The sequence below is a fragment of the Manis javanica genome, chromosome 3 (genome assembly GCF_040802235.1).
Source record: "Manis javanica isolate MJ-LG chromosome 3, MJ_LKY, whole genome shotgun sequence".
NCBI lineage: Eukaryota > Metazoa > Chordata > Mammalia > Pholidota > Manidae > Manis > Manis javanica.
Genome location: NC_133158.1, coordinates 35,628,388 through 35,653,481, shown reverse-complemented (window position 1 = coordinate 35,653,481; position 25,094 = coordinate 35,628,388). Strand labels below are relative to the sequence as shown.

Genomic DNA, 25,094 nt, shown 5'->3' with positions numbered 1-25,094 from the left:
GTCAATGACACCTCCCTTTGGCCTCCCACCACTCTCTAATTGTATCCCTGGATATAAGTCACTAGTTTTTTCTTTTTCCTCTTCAAAGAACTTTTATAACAGCATCATTTAAGAAATGAACACCTTGGATTGAACTGGGATTTGACAAGTTCAAAATGTGGTTTTAACTCACCAAGTGCATTTCCTGAACCCTTCACCTGACCAGCAGACACAGAGCTGAATGAATGGGTACCTGCCCTTGGGGGACTTATAGTCTGAACCAAACAGTTTCCCATTTGGCTCAAGTCCACAGTTGCAAAAATGACAATTTTTAAGTGTTCTGATTCAACTGAGGGCATTTCTTGTACTTGGGGATAATAATCACTGACATTTATGGAGCCACTCGTATGTCATCCCATGTGGGCATGTCCATGTATAATGTAATTTAATCCTCACCTTTGTGAAATGCTTCCTCACTTTACAGATGAGGAAACTGAGGCTCAGAGAGGGAGCTGTCCAAGGTGTGATAACAACCAAACGGGGATCTGGGATCTGGCTCTCCATCTTCCAGCCCATTCTATGTTCTTTCTCCTGGCTTATCTCAGCTACAAGTGAACAGTTTTGGGGCAGCTTAGAAGTGGCTTAAAAATTTGCCACTTAAAGCTCAGAGCCAAGTTGGCTTCCCCAGGTTGCTCATGAGCAGGTGGCTGTCCATGCCCACTTGGGCATGAGGGTGTTAACTTCACGATTCACGCCTGGGCCTTGGCTATGACATGCCCTGTTCTGCAGGCATTGGGTTTCAGATCTACTGTGTTTGCTTCCGGCTGCCCTTATGACTGGGGTCTTGGTGGTTAGTGTGCTGGGAAGGTGTTTCAACACGCAACTGTTTTGAACATGGTGACTTCCCCATGCATCTCTGCCATGGGTGGTGTTCCAAGTAGCCTCTTGCTGGCAGATCAGAAGCCACTGAGGCTGGGCAAGGTGCAAATCACAAACCCCAAGTTTGCAGGGAAATAAGTTGGATGGACTTACTTGAAACAGGCCTTCTGTTCTGGCCCCTGATTCATCATTCTCTGCGAAGTGGGAATGCGCAGCCTGGGGCTATGTGGTGTGGCAGGAATGAGGCAACACATGGAAAGGTACAGGCACACAGCAGGTGCTCACTAAGTGCTCATTCTTTCCGGTCCTCACAGCCTCGAAGCTGGGGCCATCTTTCACCCACATACAGCCTCTCACAGTTGCCCCCCACACCCACCCAGGCACCTATCCTGACCTCTGAGCCCTGCAGGCAACTTGACAGCCAGGCTAACCCTACTGTGCACGTGTCCTGAACCAACCTGAGCCCCAAATGGATCCCCAGGGCTTCTGCTCCCTTGCTTCCTAGTCCGTAGGCCAAGTCCTCCTTTGCCCCCCAAAGCTGGCTCAACTGCCACCTCTTCCAGGAAGCCCTTGGGGAACCAGGCCTGATATGAGTTCTGATGTTCCTCCTGGAGGCTCCCACATGCTCTGGAGCTCACTCCCATCTCAGCCCTGATCGCCCTGGGTGGCAGCTTCCTCTTTTCTCCAGGGTCTTGTCAGCATTCCCAGGACAGAAATACCGTGTTGCTCACTGCAGCCTGGCCCTTGCCATGGCCTGTTCCACGGTAGGGAGCAGGCCCTACATGTCAGGCACAGAGCCAGGAGCCCCGCATGGAGAAGGCCTGCCTCAAAGTGAAGCCACTAGGGAGGAAAGCAGAGGTGAGAGTAGGAAAGTCCAAACCTGTTACAGAAATTGAACCCCTGAATCCAGCCATTCCTGAAGCTTGTTGCCCTGAGACTTCTCAGTTCCAGGAGCCAATGAAGCCACCTTTCTGCTTATACCTGATTGATTTGGATGTCTGTGCCTTTCAACTAGCTGGGTCCTCAGTGACAAACAGCCTCAGTGAGGTGCCCTGACAGACCTAAGGTCACACGGCTAAGAGAGTAACAGGGCTGAGACTCACACCAAGGTCTTCAGCAGCCTGACCACGCCCCAGAAGTCTGCCCAAAAGCCCTCGAGGCCAGGCCCCAGCTGACAGCTGCCTCAATGGGCCCCACATCCTGGGTGCGGCCCGGACACCCCACTCTGCCTGGCCAGTCCTCTCACCTCTTTCCCAGAAGCAGCTGAAGTCACACTAGTATGGGCCCTGGTTTGCTCATCCATCCAATGGGGCTAACGGCCCCGCCCTCACGGATGTGGTGAGGGTCAAAGGGCGCCTGGCACTGGGCTGGCCCAGAAAGCCTTTGGTGAGCACACGCCCTTTCCCACCTGCCCTCCCTCCTGATGCTGACGGATGCTGTGCTCAGCAGACCCTGGTCCCCACTTGGGGGCCACATGGGGGTCCACACACACCCTGCCCACATCTGGCCAGTTCCTCCTGCTCGGTAGTGACCCCACTTCTGGGCAGGGGGTCCAAAGGCCAAGCTGCTCCAGCTCTCTAATGGTGGGGGTGGGGGTCCTGCCCAGCCCCTGCTCACTGCAAGCTCAGGGGAGGGGCTTCAAATAGGATGAGGCTGGCAGGCTCTGGGAGACAGGAGGGCCTGAGCTGGTTTTCTGACCTACCTCAGATCCACTTCCCAGGGGACAGGGTCATCAGGAAAGTATCTAGGCCTAAGGAAAACCCTGGTGCCTCCAGGGAGGCAGGTGCTTCAAGGTGCCAAGGGAAGGGACAGGAGAAGGCCCACCAACCTGAACTTATTTGTCGATCGTGAAACGATACCCCTTTCTGCTAGAGCAAGTGGACGCTCAGGGAAGGCCTGCACCTTGACCAGGCTTACAGAGGCAGGGGTGTAGGCCTGGGGCCTTGCCCAGGCCTTGAGGGGCTCTAATGGCTATAAAGCCACATAGCATTTGGAGGGGCAGGAGAAGTCCAGGGTGACTTTTGAATGTTGAAGGACCTATTTTAGCAAAGCCACTTGAGGAGGATTATGTTATTAAGGGACTTGATCTGGGAACTTGCAGAAGTTTCAGGGGAAGGAGAAACTATGGATGCCCGTATCTCTCCTCAAAGCCTGGACATTCTCACCCAGCAGACAACAAAGGTCAGTCCTGCTCAACAGGCTTCCGCTTAGAGCTCCAGGCATCCCACGACCCTGGTCCCCGGGGGTTCCTGGCCCTCTTTGCCTGCCACCTGTTCTCTAAAGCAACTTCAAGTCCTTCCACTTCAATTTTTTTGCTTTGCTTCATCCTAAGCAATGACATCAGGAATTGGCGCGCCAGCAGATTTTGCTTTCTAATAGGTGGTATGTATCTATAGAAATAAAACACATCCAACCAGGTACCTCTCTCTGGCTGTCTATCCCCTTCTCCTTTTTATCTGGTTTGTTTACCACTTTTGTATCCCCACAGACAAGACCATGCCTGGCACACAGCAGCTGCTCGATAAATGTTTGCTGAATGATTGTTCATGAATGTTCTGATGTGGCTGAAACTCTGCTGGGAGTTATGGAGTGCGTCAGGGTGCCTGGCTCTACCTGGCCTGCTCATAGGTGAGAACGTGAGGCCTCAGGAGGGGAGGCAGCTTCTCTGAGTCCCGGGTGAACCAGCAGACGTGCGTGTCCAGAGCCCAGCTGTCCCGGCTCTGGTCATGCTCCTTCTGCCCTGCCTTCAGGACTGAAACAGGCCTGCCCTTGGATGGGTGTTGGTGTATACCTGGCTAGGCTCCCAGCTTGTGCCCTGGACCCCAACAGAGAGCTCAAGGCAGGAGCCCTGGGCTCTGAGCTGCCTGACCACTGGGGGCATGCGGGAGCTCTGTGGATGGGTCAGAGGAAGCTTTGCAGACCTGAGTTCCAAGAGCCGTCCTGGGAGCTCACTCCTGTGGCCCATCCTCCCAACCCCAACCCTGGCTCTTGGGGGCCAGCAGGGCAGGCAGACCCTCCTTAGCACTGGAGTCCAGCCCACTGCGGATGGAAAGAGTGAGGCCCAGTGACGGGGCAGTCATGGGGTCATTCACCCCTGCACCCCAGACCGAGGCTGTTTGACACACTGAGGGGCTCAGAGTCATTATGGGTTCCAGCCCCAGCTCCCCAGCTTCCACCTGCTGTGGGACACTGCACATATGCCCTGGCCTCATGAGCTGGTTGCCTCATAACCGACGGGGACGGTCCTCCTTTCTGGGGCTGGTATGAAGGTTAGACAGGCAGGAGACTCAGCGGGGACTCTCCCTGGTGGGCAGGTGGCCCGGGCCCCAATCTTACTAGAGGGGATTTCCCAAGGGACAGTGACAAAGGGTCTCACCGAGTCTCTCATTCTCGTGTCCAGAGTGGCGCATCTGCCAGGGGACTGTCCCCCAAGTCCCTGCCGGGCCCAGGGACCAGCATGTCCTCAAGGTCCCAATCTGTGCCATTTCAGAAAGAAGCTGAAGCTGTGGGTAGGTCATAGAGGATCCCAGAGGGACAAACACTGGGTCACTGAGCAGAAGGGGAAGTGGCCCTGGGCAGTGCAGCCGGGGCAGACCTGCCCAAGGCGGTGTCCGCTCAGCACAAAGTTGATCCCAATGGACTGACTGACGGACAGACAGACAGGAGTCCCAGGTCCTGGGGCCTGGGGAAGCTTTCTGCTCCCTCTGCCCCCAGCCTCCCTGTGCTCAAAATCTGTGCTCCTCAGGGCAAGAGGGCAGCAGTCGGGGAAGGAAACAGCACCAGCTATACTCCAGGGGCTCTGGGTAATGTGTGACCTTTGCAGGCCTCAGTTTTCTCATCTGTGAAATGGGTATGGTCAAGAGCCCCTTTTTCTCAGGGTGGTTGTGAGGTCCCTGTGCTAAGAACCAAGCAACCTGGCTGGGCCGAGGGGCCCTAGACCTCCCACCCCACCAGGGCCTGGGCTGGTCAAATGCCCAGGGGAGCAGAAAAACTTCCCTCTTGCGGCTCAAGCTGCCCTTTCAGGCAGCTGTAGGGAAACACCTGGGGTTCCTGGGCCCAGGGCGGGACTGTGTGCCATGCAGGCAGTAAGACGAAGTCACAGAAAACAGTTCCAAGAAACATGGACACGGCTGATGAGAGCCCTGGAGATAGCAGGCTGTCCTCCCAGGCTCCGGACACCCTCTCCCTCCCCCGGGTCAGCAGTCGGTACTCACAGTGTCACAGGACAGAGGGTGGAGGTCCTCCTGGGGCCCCAGCACCCGGCCTGCCTCCACGGTCCCTGGGGAGGAGCTGGGGGCCCTCCCCACTGCAGGGCCTGACTCTGACTTCCTCCCTGCTCAGCCGGCATCCAGGAAACCACGCCCCGGGGAGAGGTGTCAAGCACCCTGGGCCCCCGCCCACCCCCGCCCACCCTCTGACTGGGCCCCAGACACTGCCCGGGGGCTCCTCTGAGGTCTGACCAGGCCAAACGGCCTGCCTCAGGAGGCTCTGGCCCATAAATAATACAGCTCCCTCCCTGACCAGTCTCTCCTGGCCGATCGCATTTCGGGGCCACTTGTTCCCCTGAGGATCTTTATTCAGAGTGCCAGCCTGGCTGGGTCTCCGGCCACTAGGAGGGTGCTACGCTCTCACTGAGGGCCAGCCTAGCAGGCGGGACAAGGTTATAGGACAGGTGGCCACAGAGAGAGGCTGCCCTACTTACTCCGAAAACAGCCCCAGGCCAACTGGGACCTGGATGGCAGGGCAGAGTGGTCAGCCTGAGCTCCTTATGGCCAGGTACGGAGGAGGGTATTGAGGCCGCAGTGCTGTCAGCTCCCCACGCCTACCTGGCCCATCCCCGACTCTCAGAGGCCACGTTGAGGTCCCTCCTCCAGGATGGGGGTGATCTAGTCCCCATCCAAATCCCCACTGCCATCATCTGCCGGTCTGTCTCCTTTGGGCATCAACCATTGTATCTCTTCTAGACTGGGGCCACTGCCTCCTGATGGGTCTCTTCATCCCCGGAGCCCATGCTCCTCCCTCTCTACTGTCTCATTTCCTTAAGCAGATCCAGTGATTGTTTCAAAACAGAAAGCACATCAGGGCACTATCCTGCTCCAAACCCGGCCCTGTCTCTCCCCCACCCCAGTACATTCTCACGTCCTCAGAAGGATCTGCCTGGCCCCCTTGGGGACTGCACATTCCTCCCCTCTTGGATCCCTGCCTGTCTCTTCAAACAGATCAGGCACTAGTCCGCCTCAGGGCCTTTGCACCTGCTCTTCCTTCTGCCTGGACTGCCCCTTCCCTCCCCAGATCTTCAAAAGCCCATGCCTTCCTGCCACTCTCAACTCAAGGCCACCCCCCTCAGATGCACCTGCCTTTCTTTCTTTTTAAAAACAGTTTCATTGAGATATAATTCACATTCCATAAAATCCACCCATTTAAACTGTACAACTTAGTGATTTCAGTATATTCACAGAGTTGTGCAAATGGCACCAGCATCTAGGTTTAGAACATTTTCATCATACCAAAAAGAAACCCTGCACCCACTAACCAGTCCCTCCCATTCCCCCTGCCCCTGTCCCCTGGAAACCACCTATTACTTCTGGACTCTATGGACTTACCTACTGTGGACATTCACATGCATGGAACCACACACTCTGTGGCTTTTTATGGCTGGTGTATTTCACTTAGCATAATGTTGCTAAGGTTTATCACATTGTAGCACATATCAGCACTCCATTCCTTTTCGTGGCTGCATGGGATTCCACTGCATGGGTGTGCCACATTTAGCTCATCCATTCAGGAGAGGCCTTTCTTGATCACCCCAGGTCAAGTGGCCCCCTCTGCCCCATGGCTCTAACAGCCCTTCCAGTGTTATCCCTCTGCCTTTAATGCTTGCCTGAAGACATCTTCATCTATTCATTTCACTACTGTTTCTCTCCTGCCCGAATGTCAGCTCCATGTGGCCCGGGCCATCGTCGTACCCACTGCCATATCCCCAGGGTCCAGCAGGTGCTCAGCAAACATTAGTTGACTGACTGAACAAAGCCCTTTCCACTGTGTGCGGGTGTTGCTATGCCATGCAATCTCCCTGCTGGGCTCTGCGTTCTAGGACAACAAGCGCTGCCCTCACCAGGAAGGGCCTCCCCAGTGACCCCAGCATGGAAGGCAGGAACTCCAGGCCCTGGAGCCTCAGGTTCCTCCTCCATCCTTCCCAGAGTGGATGTTAGCTGGTTGGGGCTGCCAGACACAGGGTAGGTCTTCAGCCCTTCGCCAAAGCTTGATGGGAGGCGGGCAGTACGGCAGCATGGGGAGCTACAAGGAGGGGAGGGCAAGCCTGCAGGGTCAAGGCCGGGTGAGCCCCTCATAGGAAGGGTAAGGCAGCCTCTGGAAGAATCCATGCGCCCAGAGCGGTATGGAGGTGAGGAGGGGCCTGAAGACCCCATCCTCACTCTCAGGGAGTCCTGGCTACTGAAGGCTGTCACAGGACAGGAGAGCAGATGGGCTGGGGCCCAGGGTGCAGGGCCAGGCCCTGCAGTGTGTGTGTGTTGCTGTGAGGGGTGCGAGGGGTCAGGCAAAGGCATCATTGCAAGAGAGGTGTCAGCTCCAGTGGGAAAGAACCTCCCTGCATTGGAGCTGCCCAGGCATGACCCAGGCTGGGAGGCTGGGAGCATGCTGTCCCGGTGGTGTGTGCACAGGGCCCCCTGCTGAGGAGCCTCAGCTGGCTAATTGTCAGGGAAGCTCCCTGGAAGCTCCAGGAGCCTGGCAGCCAGCTGCTCCCCTGCCTCCTCCCCAGATGCACCACAGTCGGGGAGGGGCAGGGAGGGGGCTGTGTGCTCAGCAGAGCCCCCACCCCATGCTCACCCTTCAGCCTCTGCCCACGGGGGAGCTCCAACATCCCATTAGCCCTCAAGGCACAAAACGGTGTTCTGTTCCCAGAATAACACCAGATGCAAAAGTGATTTTCCAGCCTGGCCCCAGAGGCTAAGGATTACCAGCACCACGGTCTAAGGCCTGTGACAGATGGACTTGGAGGTGTGAGGTCTGTGACAGGGCCACCACACTGCAGCTGACCCACCCAGGCAGGCCCACAGGCATCGACTCATCTAGTCTCAGAACAACCCTAAAAGTCACTTAGGCAGTTGAAAGGAGCTGAGCCGGGTTTTGAACGCAGGTCTGCCTGACTACGAAGCCTGGGGTCTCCCCACTACATCACTGTGTGTCCCCACACGGACACTTCGAGGGAAATGGATGCGCTGTGCTGGGTGCAGAGCCAGCAGGGCCCACTCAGGATCGTCCCAAGAGGCCTGCCCAGCTCGCCCTGCTCTCCTTACTTCACTGTGGGGGTCAGGCTGAGGGGGGCTAGCAACCGCCTTGGACTGCACATTGTACAACCTGCCTCTGCAGCTTGGACCCCAGTTCCTAGGTGTCCCATCCAGGAGGTGGCCCAGAGCCAGAGGGAACCCTCCGAGAGACCGCAGTCCAGAGTCCCAGAGACCCTGTCCCGGCTTCTCGGCAGCAGTGCTGAGCCCCTGGGCAGAAGCCAGGGCTGGCCGGTCGGCAGCCCGCTCCCCACACACACCTCACGCTTTTCCAGATGTGAGCAGGACCCAGCCAGGGGCAACAGGCTCACACGGAGGGGAATCTGAAGACGCAAGTGGAAAACTATGTGTTGTCCGATTGCAACCCTCCAATTTGCCCCTGTGGCTGCCACCAGCCCCGCCTTGGGCCACAGACTGGCTGACTCAGGACGCCCTGGCTGCTGAGGGGGCTGGGATCCTGCCGAGGGCCTGCTTTGTCTGTCTGTCTGACTTCGGGAGTAGCCTCTGCCCTCCAGGGGACCCCACAACAAAATGGGGTGGGGGTCTAGGAACACAGAATGTCTCCTAGAGGCCCCCCAGGCTCATCCCCCCCAGCTAACCACAGAGATGCCTTTTACTTATGGGTGCTAAGTTGGGGGTGTGAGACACACCCAGCGCTAATTATGGCACCCACACCCACCCCAAGCTGTCATTGAGGGAGGTGGCCACCCAACCAGTGCTCACAGGCTCACAGCAGCCCTGCGCTGCAGGCCTGCTCACTGCCATTGTCCAGCTACCAGGGGCCACAAACTCTCTGAGCATTTGCCACGAACCACACGAGGCTCTACACTACAGCCCTGTCAGGTAATTATTCCCACTCTGTAGGTGAGGAAACTGAGGCACAGGGAGGCCAGGCTACTACTCATTAGAGGGATGAGTGCCTGGCAGAGCCTGGTGGGGCCTCCCAGTGCTGGGCCCACAGCCTCCTGTAAACAACCCCTGAGGTTTCCAGAGAGCCAATCCCCGGAAACCGCGGAGGGAACAAGACGCAGGAAAATCCAACTGTGGTTAGAGGAAAAAAGCATGTGGGGCACCTTGCCACAGCCCAGGGACTTGCCCTCTGCCTGGCCCGGCCTCCAAGGTACCTTCCAGGAGGTCTATCTGAGGGCCTAAAGAAGGACAGGCGGGCACTGACTCACTCCGGGGGTGAGCTTTCCTCTCTCCATTCCCACAGCCAGCAGGCATCGCCATACAAAGAATGTCTCAGCCCTCATTGTCCTGTTCCCCTTAAGCCAGACCCTAGGCTTGTCCCTGTAATGCCTCCCACCCTCACCCACCATCCATCCAGGCTGAGGTACAAGGTCCCAGACATTCCTACCCAGCAACAAACACAACTGTGGCCATTGTAATGATGGTTTCTCATCACAGTGTGTGCTGGATGGATGGCTTTCCCCTTTCTCTTTGGCTACCAGGAAGCTTGGCAATTTTTACCTCAATAGAAGGACCAAAGGACCCTGTATATCTGTCTTCCTATCTATATTTTTCCCCCTAGGTCCTATTCTAAGCTGTGCTTTTCCTGGTCCTGACATTTTATTATTTAATTCATTGTAGGTATTTCCTATAAGCAGTCACAAATGTTTTGGAAACGGAAGAAGAAAAGAAGGAAAAGTTTATATAGTTTATCTACCAGATTATGAGGGTGGGAAAACAGAGGGAGAATCTTCCAACCCTTACTTTTGGTAAAAGCTCCCCTTGAAATAAAAAATACGTCCTTAGGTGGTGTCCTTATAGATATCTTTCAAATAGGTGGCCACCTCTAAGTCCCTCCCATAAAAATTCTGGCCCCACCGAATCTCCCTTTACAGAGAAGAGTCGGAGACCCAGTCTTGCCTGCAATCACACAGGATCAGCTTCCTGCTCCTTGGTCTGGACCCTTTCAGCAGCTGGAAGGCTGGCACCAACCTTGGGGGAGTAGCCCTGTCCCCAGGGGGTAAAAGGCTCTGCTCCCTCCCTTGCCCTCACCTGCACAAGGGGGTCCAATCTGGGCGCATCCCCATGTGACTGGCTGAGAGGGAAGTACAATGACATCAATGGGAATCATATGTAATGCTAACGGAATGCTGGCAGCGCGCCCCGGGCCCTGATCTTTGTGTATCACCTCAGTTAATCCTCATACTAATCCTGTAAGGATCTGCAGGTGGGAAACTTCAGCCAGACAGGTGAAGCCATGTCACAGCACTGATAATGCCAAAGCCAGTTTCGAACTGGGGCCCGAATCTGGGCTGCGTTCCCAGCCCTGGCTGACACCACTGATGTCATGGCCCTCTGCAGCATGAACCCCATTTCACTGACGGCCACAGGCTCACAGAGGCCAAGGCCATCAGCCAGCATGTTATGTGACAAGTGCTAGCTCCTTTGTGCCTAGGGAGCCTGCCGGCCTCACTGTATCTGATGCTGGCATCTTCCAGTGGGCACACCAGGTCCCAGCCAAATGCCTGCACACTCCCTGACCGTGGTTCACTTGCCTCCCTCCCTCCCTGCCGGAGACTCTGAGCTTGTCTAGAGAATAGCAGACAGGCCTTCCTGCCCTGCATCCCTGCTGCCCCCAGCCTGGGGCTGCCCTGGACCTCACGGAACCAATGCACACAGGCCAGCCTGGTGCCCACTTGCCTGCACCCACCAGGCCGTGGCCAGACAGAGCTGCCTCGCCCACACACATACCCCCTGGTACCTGAGGGTCCTCACGGAGATGCAGTACTTCCACATAAGGCTCCACACGGCGCTGCCACCACCCTTCATGCCTGGCTAGGTGGGGGACCCACCGCCACTGCCCTCTGACCCTGGTCTCCTCCTGGCCAGGGGTTGGCTCTCTTTGCTGGTTCTCAGGTCACTTCCTTTTTCATGGTGGAAAAAAAGAAAGAAAAGGCCCAAAAGCCAGGGGAAAGGAGGAGGTGCTGGCTCCCAAGGGCCACTGTAGGTCCTACCCGTCTGGCTGCTCCAGACCCTCCTGGCTGAATGGCCCTCGCACACCAGACCCTGTGGCCTCTGCACAGCCTTGCGCCTGCCTCCTGCCAGGAGACAGTGGTGGCTGTGGGCCAGGGGAACAGTGAGTCACTGGGGTGGGACGAGCAAGGGGCGTCTGCCCGGCGAGGGAACGTGCTCAGCTGCCTGGAGCCCAGGGGCCTGTCCTGTGTCCAGAGGCTGGCCTGGGACAGGAGAGGCTGGGCCTGCAAGGGAGGGAGGGAGGTGGGCGGGCCCACATCCTCCTCATCTCCCCAGAGGCCTAAACCCAACACCACTGCCCACAGCCCCGGCCCACGGAAGCCCTGGCCGGCAGGGAGAGGAGGCTGCTCTGCCTGCTGGGCTCTGGGAGGAAGCTCTGGTGGACAGAGAACAAAAGAAGACCATCTGGCTGCTTCCTGGGAGAGTGGCTGGCCCCGGTGGTCCCCCTCTGCTGGGAGAGACAAAGCAGCCTGGCCCAGCCACTTCCCACTGTGTGATGGACGGTGCCAGGTGTGGCTGGCATCTCTGGCCTTCATTTCCCCTGACCAGCTGGGGCTCACGGGCCCCAGGGCCCTGAACTAAGATCTCCACAGACCCAGAACTAATGCATTCAGTTCTCCCAATGGCCTTCCAGAGTGGATTTTATTATCATCTCCATTTTATATGTGAGGAAACTGAGGCATTGGGGTTGGGGGGTGTCACTTAACCCTGTCACACACCTGGGAAGGGGAGCAGATAGGATTTGAACCATGGCCGCCTGGCTCCAGGGGCCTACAGTGGTGTAATGAGAGCATTCTAGCTCCTTGGGCAGAGATTGGGGTGGAGGGTGGGGGCTGAAGGGCGGGGACCCTCTGAACAGCTGTGGGGTCTGGGCCTAAGCTGGGTCTGGGGTGTTTCCAGGCTAGGGACCCAGCTGGAGCCCCCACCCCTGCCCCCCAACAGCTGCTCCCAAGCCCAGCCCAGAGCAGGCAGCTGGGGCTTCCCAGCAAAGCCCCTGGGACAATGACTCACGGCTCAGGGTCAGTGCTCACAGAACCTACTTCTCTCCACCCACAGCCCCCATGAAGTCCCCCCGAAGCAGATGGGCCCAGATCCTGGCCCCCTGCAAGGCTCTGGACACCACACATCGCTGCCAGCGCCATCACATCGAGTGGCCACAAGGCCACCATTGCACCCATGAGGAATCTGAGGCCTGGGGAGGGGCGCCACCTGCCCACCGACAGTGGGGTGGAGCTGGACCCCAGCCCGGGTCTCCAGGTCAAAGCCTGGCTCTGCCCCTGGGCCCCCTGCCCTGGCCTGTGCAGGATGGCAACTCTCTCTCGAATTCCAGCCCGATTACCACAGTGCGGATCAGCAGCTGCAAGCCTGTCCACCCCCCTGAGCTGGGGGAGAACTTTATCTGAAAGCAAGGTGAGTTTCTGCAAAGGCTGTGGTATCCTTGGGGGCCTCGGGAACCCATATTCTTCCCTTGTGACTAGCAGCCCCCACAGTGGGCCTCTACCTGCTGCAGGAACTCCTCCACAGCAGCCCTGGGGAGGAGGCTGCTCAGCCTCAGCCCAAACACCCTCACTGATGGGAAGCTCACTACCTCTCAAGGCTGCCCATTCCATCGCGGGCCTCCACTGACTTCAGGAAACCCTCTCTTGGACAGAGGCTCCTGGGGGCTTTTTACACTGGCCTCACTTCCTTGTGCCACAATGAGTGAGACCTCCATTCAGGAACTTATCTGGTCTGTCCTCCTACCAGTGCAAGTTTTCCCAATGTCTACTGTGGGTAGAGACAGCCTCTGTTTACATGTCTCCATACACCCACCCCAATATTCACACGGCTATCTGCAGCCCGCCTCACCAGCTAACCATCCCCAAGATCACTCACCCATCCGCACGCCCATTCACATCTCCCTTCCTTCTTTCCTACCCCCTTCCCCACCTTCCAGTCATCCACCAATTTATATCCTCCTCTTCCTCCAACTGTACCCCCATCCACCCTCCACAACCCCCACCCATCCCCACACCCATCCCCACCCATCTCCCATCCACCCACCCGTCCCTCCCTCCCCTCTGGTCTGGGCTGGCCCCTAGTCCCCACAGGGTAAAGAACTATAACAGGTGGTCTTCGCAAAGCGTCTTCCAGAACCCTCCCGCAGCCTCCATGAGCCCTGTGCCTCTCACCTGGTCCCCCAGGATTCCACACCCAGCCTGTCACATCCTGGGCAAATGTGAGCCTTCCCTCTCTCTCTGCCTCATTCCCTCCTGGTGCCTGCTAGCCTCTGATTTCCCTCATCTCCTGGACCCTACAGCCCCAGGTCCTGGGGCAGACCCCCTGGGCCTGGACTCGGCAACAGGGACACTGCACCCAGATGGGAGGAGTATTTGTCACACACACCTTCCATGCCTGCCTGCTGCCAGACACCAGTCATGGCAGGTGCCTGGTGGAGAGGGGCAAGGGGCACATTGGACCCTGGAGGAGATCCCAGAGAGGGGTGTCATTTTCAGGACCAGAGGCTAAGATCCTTGTGAGGTCCCCTTCCAGGTCCCTGTTCTCTTGTCCCAAAGTCTCTGGAGGGCCTGGGCCTCACGGACCCGTTCTTCCTCCAGGCGGCGGCCACCTGTATCCGCCTCCTCTCCCACAGCATCGCATTAGCGCTTCCCTCCCCCACATTACAGAGGCAGAAACCAAAGCTCAGGGTGGGTGAGGCTTTCCCAGCTCCCAGGACTCCACTTCCTCCTCACAGGGCCACTGCTTTGGCTTGGATGGGCCTAGGAGACTACCTGGGGGTTTAGGAAAGCCTGGAGGTGAGTCTGAGGGCACAGAGAGCTCAGCATCCCTGCCCAGCAGAGGCCATGCGCCATCTCCTATGCTGTCACAGGGTGGCCCTTGAAGATCTGCTTTTTGAAGGCCCTGGCAGTCCGCAGTCCACAGCTAGCCCTCTGGGTCATGAGCTGCTCACGGCCCCCTGCACTCACCACATGCTGTCTCAGGGTGCTGATGGCAGTAGAGGCTGTACACAGCGCGGTGGCCTGGGGCATGTTGGGGCTCCCCACCCTTTCCACAACTGCTCTCTTCATGTCCACTCAACCTCCATCAGCCCTGATGGGTTCATGTCCACACTACCCCCATCTTATGGATGAAGGAACTGAGGCCCAAGCGCTCTGTGGGTTCCTGAATGCTGGCTTAGCACATTCCGTCTTCAACACCAACAGTAGCTTGTCCTTGAGAATGGGGGCAGACGTCTTACTCATCTCTGACACCCTTTTCCCTATGTGAGTCATCCTGCCTCAGTTTGTTCCTCTGCAAAATGGGAGTTCAGCATCCGTACTCTCCTAGCTGGGGTGAGTACTAAGTGTCTCCAGGCCCACAGCGCTGTGTGCCCCTGTGTTCGAGACTTAAACTTTCAGATCATCTTCTGTAGGACAGCAGGGCTAATATCAGCTGTCATTTCCAAAGCCCCTGGCCCTGCCGGGCTGTGTCAAGTGTGCAGTGATGCCTGTCCCTCCTTCTGCTCCTGTGGGTTGCAGGGGACCACAGCAGGCAGGTCTGCATGGACATGCTCACACCGCCAGCCGGCCGCTCCCTCTCCCCAGCCACGCAGCCAAGCCCCGCTCTGCGGAGAGCTGGCCGGCCCTCCACCTCAGCGTTCTGACTCACATGCCCCCTGGGGATGAAGTCACTGCCGCCCAGGTGAAGAAAAGGATACGTTTGTTCCCTGGGAGACGCTGATGCCATGGTGAACTTGGCCTTCAAGGGCAGGACACAGCTCTGGGCTTGTGCTCACAGGCTGTAGGCAGCTGCCTCAGTGAGGGCACGGGTGAGGGGTCAGTGAGGACCCTGTCCGGAGGATCGAGGACTGGGATGGTACCCTTCCCTGGAGGCCAGGTGAGAGGGTTTATGGCCTCTATCTGGCCGTCAGACCTAGCTGGGTTTGGCCCCTCTACTTGCCTGGAGAGGACTCTCTGAGGTCTGAGGGCTCCAAAACCCCAAACTTCTGCCTCTGACTTAAGGGGCAAGCTACAGTTCCATGGATGTCTGCCTCCTTCACATATGGGCACACTCCACTCTACAAGCTGGCGAGCTGGAGGCGATGGTGGGCTTCAAGAGCCAGACCCCAACTCCTCCTGCTTTCTGGGTCTCTGTGTGGGCTCTCCATCCCTGCCTTCAGCCTCTTTCCCTGGTGACCCTCCCCATGGCTGCCTGTCACCTATAGGAGAAAGGCCAAACCCCAGCCAGGCAGGCAAGACCCTCTGTCCCCTGCCATCCACTCTGAGCTTCCAGATATCAAGTGGTGCCTGAGCCTCAAGGCCTACCCACCCTGGGCAGGAATTCTGCACAACTGGGCCAGCTATTCTCCACATGCCCTGGAGATTGATTGTCTACTCTGCTCAGGGCCCAGGGACTGAATACCAGGCTACTGTGCTCGGTTGGGTGTGCGCAGTGGGAGGCCCAGGCAGGAGTGGGAGGCTTGTGGGGTGGGATGGGCAGGAAGGATATTCACTGCCCCCTGCAGCCAAAGTGTCTGGCAGGTGGCCTTGGCACATGGCTCTCTCTCTGGGGGTTCATGTAAATGCTTCCTCCCCACCCTCAGGTGCAGGGCTAGTAAGTCCTCCCCACTGTTGCCGGCCTACTGTGTGGAACCAGGTGCCATACCTTCCCCCACCATCTCCCTTAACCCCACACCACCCCTGCATGCAGCCCCATCAGGGTTCACACCACACTGTGGACCCTGCTAGTGAGTCATCTGCTTCCTGCAGGACCCAGTTGCTACTTCAAGGTCACGCCTCTAGGAAGCCAATTATTTGTTTGTTCCTCCATTCACTCAACATGTGTTAATGTCCTTACTCTGTGAAGATGGGCACTGCTACTTGGTGAGGAAGACCACAGAGCCTCGTAGGGCTGACATTCTGCAGGAGGAATAACCAGCACCACGTAAGCAAATAAGTATAACTTCTGGCAGTGGTCTGTGTCACGCGCAAGCTGAATAAAGCATAGAATTTCACTTGGTGACAAGCTTCCCTGGTCCTCTCCTCTCCTGTGCCTGGTCCTCTCCATTCCCTGGGCTTCCGTGGGTATCACGTGTGTCTGTGGCCCGTACCTCAGTGCTCTGAGAGCCTGTGGGAAGTGAGGGAGTAGCCTCTGCACGCTCCCCGATAACCCTAAGTAGCAGCGGTCACGAACATGTCCCAATTTTACACATTAACAAACCGAGGTTCAGACACCTTCCCCAGGATTATACTTAAACCCAGCTCTGCCTGCCTGATTCCAAACCCAGAGCTCTTTCTCCTGTTTCAGGCAGAAAGCAAAATGAATCACCCATCACTTAAATGTGTATTCTTCCAGAGTAGGGCCAGGCACAAGGCAGGCACTTGACACATGCCCAGATGGCTGAATGTCAAAACCCTTATTTTTGCTGCTGCTTAAGCAGCATTTGCACTGTGGGCTGGGACGTCCCTATTTTCCAGGTGGGAAAACGGAGGCCTGTGGTGGCTAAGAGCACTGGGTCCCACGGGACCACGGGTGGGCTCCCAGCCTCCCAGGTTGCTGGCCAACCTGAGTTCTGCCATCTTGTCTCAGGCCTAGGAGGCCACTAACAGCTCAGGGGGCAGGCAGGGCTGGCCACTGACTCAGGCTGGGTGCTGGGGAAGAAGCCAGGGAGAGCTTTGCCACGTCCATCTTAGGGAGCACGAGGGACAGAGTCCAAGGCCCCAGCTGGGTGCCCAGGCCTGCTCTGACTGCTCTGCAGAGAGGAGACTGTTGGGGAAAGAACAGAAGCTAGGGCTGGGGAGCAGCTGATGCCTGGGCTCGGGAGGTGGCCCAAGACATGAGGATAAGTGACTGGATTCTAGAAACACTCTTAAAGCACAGCCAGTAGGGATTTCTGATAGATAAGGTGAGGGTGTGAGAGAGAAAGAGCAGCTGACACCTGGGCTTCTGGCTTGAGCAGCTAGGAGGATGGAGGCTTCCGTGATTATAAAGGGGACACCGGAACAGCGAGTGGGGAGCAGGTGGGGTGGGGTGGGACAGAACACTGGGAAGGAATTTGCTCTGTGGAAACGAGAGCTCTTGTTTTCCAGGAGTCAGAAATCCAGATTTTTGCATATAAGCTCTTGAATTTTATATGCTTGCAAGAAACTCAAATTTAAAATATGTGGGCTAATCCCATGCAGGCAAAATAAAGTCCATCTGTAGGTGTCTGGCCTACAGGCCTCCTCTTATACCCTTTGTTCCTTCTCGATTGTTAAGACTCACTGAGCTGCCACTTCCTCCAGGAAGCTGCCCAGGATTGGTTTAGCTCCAGAGATGTTTGTGGCTCCTCACAGCCCCCTTGTGGGACTAAAAAAAAAACCAGACTAGCAGTGGCTTGCAGGTGGATATGGGGTTTGCTCATCAGTTTCTCATACTCCCAATGAACAATCTGGCCCAGAGGAGTTCATGGATGATTATCTGCTGGATGGATGAACAGCTCTCTCACTTAATCCCTCTGCCTTTCATTTTGCAAATGAGGAAACTGAGGCCCAGATTAGGGATGTGACCTGCCCAGGGCAGCATCTAGGGCCAGAGCCTGCTCACTGTCCAACCTCTGTTTGTCAGCTGCCCCTGAGACCGGGCGGGCAGGGCAGGAAGTATGTAGACAATTGTACAATCTTATCACGTTTTGTCACTGCAGGGAAAAACAGGATCTGGAGCAGCTCCCAATCATCCAGGGGGAGTCTGTTCTGGGGCTCTCTCTCCAGGAGCCTGCCATGGTGGCTGCCACCTAGGATCCAGGCAGAGCCAGACCCTCAGACTGAGCACCTCTGTAGGTGGCCTGGCTGTGGGACAGATGGAGTCCCAAGGGGAAGGGCCTGACATCAGCAATTGGCCAAAGTGACAGCCAGCCCTCCCGGGTTCTCCCTTCTGAGAGTTCTGACCCAGTCCCGTTCAGGCCTGCAGAGGGCAGAGAGTACAAGGGCCCTGTGGGGTGTTTGCTCAGATAGGCCGTGTCGGGGAAGCACTGTTAGCAGTGGAGGCCGCAGCCCCATTCCCCAGTGCTGGAGGTGGAGAGATGAGTCTCTGAGCTGTCAGGTGACTTATCTCAAGTCACACAGCCAGGGAGAAGTCGATCTGGGACTCCTCACTCTAAGACCTGACCCTTTTCCATGCTGCTGTGCTGCACCGGCCATGGGGCCTTTCCAAGCCATCCTCTCACCTCCTCCCCAGTGAAATGAGGAAAGAAACAGGACCGGCCTTCAGGGGCCTTCGTGAAGATCCAACACATGGAAGGTGCCAGCACTGTGTGAACGTGCTTTGTGAAGCTACGTGAAAGGCTGTGTGTATAAAGCGATGCTCTTCTTAGCCTCTAGTCTCTAAATTTTCTGGGTGTGGCAATCTTTGAAATTCCCAGGGTGACACTTAGCTATCATCCAATAATAATAATAATAATAATACTCATGGTTACTGAGTGCCTACTGCAGCCAGGGCCCTACATGGGCCTGACTCATTGAATCCTTAAGCCCACCCTATGAGGTATTCTTCCAGAGTACCTCATGTATAGGGCGGGGAAACTAAGGCACAGAGAGGTTTACAAACATGCCCAGTGTTATGCAAATGGAAGGGGTAGAGTTAGGATTTGAACCCTGGCAATTCTGCCCCAAACACACTATGCAACACGACTTTCCTAGTCTGGTATGGAAGTCCTTCTCAGTGTCTAAGCCAAATCCTTTTACTGCAGGCTGTACTCATTCCCTAGCTCCTTCCTGGGCAAAGGAGAAAAGCTGATGCTTTTGCCCCGCATCATGTGCTGAAAGGCCTGACTTCTTTGGCTCCCGGCTCCCAGCTCCCTGGTTCTGGCGTGCATGTCAGGGCAAACCAAACAGAAGCCCTCCCCTTGGCTGGCTGCACCCGCACACGCGCCTCCTGCAAAGAGAACTGGTAAGGATCACACCGTCTGGGCCATGACCTCACCTCCTCCCTGGCTTACCTGCCCCCTTTCCTTTCCACCCACTGCCTCAGGGTTGTTTCCTAAGTCTCACATCTGTCTCCATCAGTCCCCTGCCTGAATCTTCTCCACTGCTTTCCTCCATTCACACAAGTTCCCAGCTATATCCTCATGCAGCCAGTCTGTTATGATGCAGACTCTCTCTGTGGGCATTCTAGTATTTAATTATTATTAAAAACATTAACTATTTAATGTTCTCCTTTTAAAGCAACTGGCTTAAAATTTTAGACCCAAGGCTGATGAAGCTTTTTGATCGAACTCCCAGTTACTAGGAACTATGGGTGACAGAGGAACAGGTTCAGTGACAACATGGGGGGAGGCGATCAGCTAAAAACTGCATGCGGAATGTGCTAAGGGTAAATGGGCCAGTTCCTTCCACCAATAAGTTTCAAGGAGGAAAAAGAAATGGGAACTTCCAGATAAAAGGAGACTTAAGGGATGCCTGCAGTGCCTGGCTCTTGTGAGGATCCTGATTTGAACAAATCAGCTGCAAAAAGACATTTTTGGAGATCATTTGGAAAACCTGAACCTGAAATAGAGCGTGGAGTTGGTGGAAGGAAGACAAAATACACAAGGCAAAACCATGACACCTGGGTGCAGGGAGGACCCGGAGGAGTCCTTCTGTGCTTCCAATTATGTTTCCACTTTGCACCAATAAAAAGCTGAAAACAATGCAGAAAACAGCAAATTAACTGGTGGTGCACCCCTGAATGCATTCATTTTGAAAGGAAACTTTATATCACTCCCCCAAATGGAAAACTAGTATCACTTGCTGTAAGTAGAAGGTTACCATGAAAACAAGACAATGTTATTCCATTTCAGGCAGATACTGTTTCCTGCCGAAGGTGCTGCTCTTCAAACCTGCCTTGTCTTTGTTAAGCAGCTGGGAGGGGCGTGAACCCACTCCCTCCATGGCCCACCTGTACGGGAACACTGGCCTACAGGCAAGGTCCACCAAATATATTTCCTCATCTTCTGCTTCTCCTCCCTCAAGGAGGGACCAGTGAGAAGCTTGAGTTGGGGTGGGGTGGGGTGTAGATCCATCCCGGCTGGTAGTTCCTGCAGCAGGGGGCGTCTCAGCTGGGGAGCTCTGAGCCTCTACAGAAGCTTGGGGCTTCCTGCATCACAGAATCCAACACTTTGGAGTTGGGGACCAGATGGTGAAACTGTCTAGAGTCGGGTGGGGTGCTGCCCAAGGCCACATGGCCAGCTTGTGTGGGAAAACCAGGAAAGGACAAGACTCCAGGTTTTCTGACCTTCAGTCCTACGATCAACTAACCTTTCCCTTGGTCGCAGATATTTGTTGGGTACCTACTGTATGCCAGGCACAGAGGGTGCACAAGACAGAGTTCCACAGAGCTGACATTTGGAGGCAGGGGATCAAGAAGACGAATGCCGAGCAAGCTGATGAGATACTATCCTATGTTGATGAGGGCGATAAAGGGACAGGAAAGGTGATAACTAGAGGAGGGTGATGCTATGCCAGCCAAGGTGATGAGGGAGGACCTCTCTGAGGAGGCGACATTTGAGCTTAGACCTGAGGGATGAAGGAGGAGGAAGAAGGGGGAAGTCTGGGGACAGAGGGCTCCAGGAGAAGCTAGTGCATGAGCATGTCCAGCCAGCTCTCAGCTACTCCTGACTTAAAATTTTTTTGTATTTTGAGTTAACGTCAGACTTACAGAAAAGTTGCAGGAAGAGTACAAAGGACTCTGTGTATCTTCACCCAGATTCCCCACGTGTTACAATGCATCCCATTTGCCTTCCTCTCTCTCTCTAACACACATACATACACACACTCGTTTTTCCCCAGAATTGCTTGACAGCAAGTTGCCCACCTCAGGTCCCTGCTACTTCACCAAGTGTCTTTCCTACGACAAGCACATTCTCTGACAGAATCACAGTCCAGTTTTCAAAGTCGGGACATTAACACTGATTCAATACTACTATCTAATCCTCGGATCTCATTCAGAGTTGCCAACTGACCTGACCTGTCCTCTACAGAGAAATGCTCCCTGCTTCTTAGGCTTCCCTTACGAATATCCAGAGGGAATGCGTTCAGAGGATGGCCTTCCAAGGACCCAGCCTGACTGGGGGCGGACGGTGCTGTACGGGGGTAGCCAGCTCAGCGCTGTATCAGGGCCTGATGCGGAAGGAATGATGCGCATGACTATAGACACTTCTTCACAAAATAGCTGCCTGTGTTTTGAACTAAGTGAGAAAGTTAAAGCCTTAAAGTTAAAAAAAAAAGATTATTTATGCAGCCTTACATTTCCCTATCTATTCACACATCACTGCCCACCCTCATTAACTCCGTAAGCCCACCCTGTGGAGCACATTGAGCTGCAGGGCCTGGAAACTGAAGCACTCCCCACCCCCAGCCCCCCGCCCCCGCCATAGAAATGACTGTTCCCATTGCACAATAATGCAAAGTTGTAAAATAAATAACAGCAGCCTGTCTTTATGCAGAATTATGACATTTTGTTTTCTTCATTACTGAATTTTCACGGCTCGCTGAAATGCTGCTTCCAAGGTGAACACCTCCCTTGCCCCACACTCATCCCAGCCTGACCACCACACACCAGACACGTGGGCTCTGCTGCGTATAGAGTAGCTGTGCGCATACTTTGGGCTTAACAATCTCATGATAAGCCTGAAATTGGGCCCTGGCACCCAACTTCACAGATGGAGAGAGAGAGATCCTAGAGTGCTGTGCTGGGGACTGCCATAACAAACTAGCACAAACTAGGGGACTCACAGCACTTCTGGGGATTAAAAGTCCAAGGTCAAGGCATCTGCAGGGTTGATGTCTCCTGAGGCCTCTCTCCTTGGCTTGTAGAGGGTAGCCGTCTTACTGTGTCCTCACACGGTATATTAGTCAGGGTTCTCCAGAGAAAGAGAACCAATAGGATGTATGTGTAGGTATGTACACACACACACACACTGAAACATGTATGTATATTTTATTTGTCACAGGCATTGGCCCACACAACTAAAGAGGCTGACATGTCCCAGGACCTACAGGTGGCCAGCTAGAGACCCAGGAAAGCTGGTGGTGTGGTTCCAAACCAAATGCCAGGAGGCTTCAGATCCAGGAGGAAGCAATGCTTCAGTCTAAGTCTGGAGGCAGGAGAAAAACTGATGTCCAGCTCAAGGGCAGCCAGACAGGTGCATTCCTGCTTACTCAGCCTTTCTACTCTATCCAGACCTTCAACTGATTGCACGAGGCCCACCCACACTGGGGAGGGCAATCTGCTCTGCTCAGTCTACTGATTCAAATGTCAGTCCTCCAGAAAACCCCTCACAGACACACCCAGAATAAAGGCTAGTTAAAATTTTAGGTGCTGTGTGGCCCAGTCAAGGTGGCACATAAAGGTAATCATCAGACATGGTCTTCCCTCTGTATCTGCGCCCTAATCTCTTCTTATAAGGACACCAGTCATATTGGAGTAGAGCCACCTTAATGACCTCATTTGAACTTCATTACCTCTTTAAAGACCCTACCTCTAAGTACAGTCCTATTCTAAGGTATTGGGGGTTAGGACTTATGAATTCTAGCGGGTACATAACAGGCTCTGACAGGACACAGAGTTCGGCTCATAGGCATTTGGACCCAGCTCTTTCCTCTGCTGAGTGTGCCTGGGCATCTGGAGCCCCTCGGTTGGCTTGCCCCTTCCCTGGCAGGCTGATTCATCCATCCTGTGGTTGCCAAAACGTGGAGGAGGTGCAGACAGTCACTTAGTGTGGACTGAGCTCACGTGCAAAGTCCAGCAATCACTGCCGGCCAATGTGCTCACCATGGAAGGCCAGTAAGGTCTAGTCCCAGCAAGGTGGTTCCCTGAATAAAATCTCGATGATCTCAATATCCATCTCCCCACTCCCTGGCTACCAGGGGATCTTGCTAAGACACAGGGGGCTGCCAGGGGAGGTCAGACATGAAGGACTGGAGCCCTGGAGCCCACCTGCACCTGGAGTGCCTGCTTTAAATGCCCTCTAGATGTGCCTGGCCAGGGCAGGGCAGGCAGATGGAGGCAGGCAGCCTGGTCCCACTATAGGTCAGTTCTTCTCTCTAAAATTGGGCTGGGTTTGGCTCTGGCTGCTTCATTCTTAAACCTTGCCTGATTATTCTGCTGAAGACGAGCTCCTGGAGGTCCCTGAGAATTTGGTCAAACTGTGCTGCCTTGCTCTGGTCCAGCAGAAGTACCTAAATGAGGAGGATATGCTTGCAGGAAGCATGGGGCATTTTGTACTGCCAGGCACACAGCCTTCCCATGTCACCTGGGAACTGGCCTCTCCCACAGAGTGCATTGCTGGTGGGGTGGAAATAAAAAGGCCTATGCCATGGGTAGAAGCAAAGGGGTCCCTGTAGGTTAGTTCCTACAGATACTTCCCCCAACCTCCCAGCACAACCAAGGGGTGGAACATAGCATGAGCTTGACCAATCAGATTCTCCCCCGAGACTTTACATCGGAGTGGAGGCAGGTGGCTGGGGACTCCCTGAATGCACACAGCCAGGAGCCTGCACCTGGGGCTGTGGGATTACGGCTCTGGGACTTCAGCTTCCTGCTGATCCTCTGAACTCCCAAGGGGCTTGTAACCTCTCTTTTGCTCCAGCTGGCAATGCATGATTTCTGTTGCTTGCCACCAAAGACTGTCGGATCCAGTGTTCACCTGCTGCCATCGGTGTCTTTTCTGCCAAGGGTGATTGTCTGCACCTCTTATGTCAATGGGAAAATCATCCTCTTCCATCAAGATCCATCTCAATTCTACAAGAACCCTTTATGACTTTCCCAGTTAAAATGATTGCTCCCTGTCTTGAATAATAACTATACTTTCTTTGAACTTAACTTCGTTAAAAAAAATAATACCCAGCATTTACTGAGTGCCGACTGTGTCCCAGGTGGCCTCTTGCCTGTTAGGCACTCTTCCTGAGCCCATTTCAGCTCAGGACATGAGCGTCAGGGTGGAGAGATGATCTGGACGGTCCCTGTGGCAGGCGGTCCCAGACGACTCCCCATGGGCCTGGGAAGGACTCTGTGATGACCCAGTGAATAGAAGGCAATGGAAATGGTGCTGTGTGACTTCAGAGGCCTGTCAGGAAAGGTCACGCCTTCTCCTCAGCTCTGTCTCTAGGAATGCAACTCTGAGAACCCAGCTGCCATGTTGGGAGGGTGCCCAGGCCACATGAGAGGCCCCGGGTAGGTGTTTCAGCTGAGAGCCAGCAGCAACCTCAAGTCGAGGGGATGGGTGAGTGTGTGGGTAGGGGAGGCTTCTGAGGAATGCAGCCCCTAACCTTTAAGTAGATGCAAGTAAAGCAGGCCCCACCCAAATTACAGACCCCTGGGAAAACCCAGTACTGTCACTGTTTTAAGCCACTAAGTTTGGGGGTAATTTATTACACAGCCACAACAAACAGAGCAGTTACACAGAGCCAGGAGGTGCTAAATATTATGAATAATAAGTGAGGCAGGTCAGCCTAGCCGTCCATCACTTGGGTTGGATCAACTACATTCTGTTACCTTAGGTAGGTCATTTGCCCTCTCTGGGCCTCTGTTTCCTCATCTGAAATGTGGGAAAATAATGATCTCTAATTCATAAGACTGTTGTGAGGATAAACAGAGATAGCACAGCAGAGCATGTAACACAGATAAACGCTCAGTGAAAGTGAGGAATAGCTAACAATTATGATCAAAGGCACCAACCAGATTGGATGCCCAGTCAGCCTGAGTTCAGAGCCTGCCCTCTGCCCTCATGTCACAAAGCCTCTGGGGTGTTTGCTGACCAGCCAAGAGCTGAGGTCTGGGATGTTGGCCTGTGTTGGGGGCAACCTGGCAACCTCTGACCCGGCCCAGAAGCCCTCCTGCCCTGGGCTGTGTGCTCGGAGCTGCCAGCCTGCCGAGTTCACTTACTGTGGATGCACTTTGGGGAGCTCACTCCAAAGTGAGCCTCTTCACACTGTGTTTTAGATACGCCTGCCACAG

The 25,094-nt window shown here is 55.0% G+C and overlaps 1 protein-coding gene and 1 long non-coding RNA gene across 12 annotated transcripts in view; one reads left to right on the top strand and one right to left on the bottom strand.

Annotated features, from left to right (window-relative positions):
* Nucleotides 1-25,094, bottom strand: part of IQSEC1 (IQ motif and Sec7 domain ArfGEF 1) — a 376,498-nt gene that overhangs the window by 110,300 nt on the left and 241,104 nt on the right. The window contains exon 1 of one of the 11 annotated variants that reach the window (XM_037023628.2): nucleotides 10,873-11,238. The exons of 8 other annotated variants lie outside the window; for them this stretch is intronic. In XM_037023628.2, the coding sequence (XP_036879523.2) occupies nucleotides 10,873-10,940 (68 nt within the window). In that variant the 5' untranslated portion in view covers nucleotides 10,941-11,238. Of the gene's footprint in view, nucleotides 1-5,072; nucleotides 5,214-10,872; nucleotides 11,239-25,094 lie in introns of those variants that run through there. 2 more of the 11 variants (XM_073231110.1, XM_037023637.2) reach the window with 2 other exon arrangements.
* On the top strand, nucleotides 12,204-23,912 carry LOC108393078 (uncharacterized). Its single transcript, XR_001852184.3, has 3 exons — nucleotides 12,204-12,554; nucleotides 15,893-19,049; nucleotides 22,090-23,912. It is a non-coding gene; the product is annotated as an uncharacterized lncRNA (long non-coding RNA).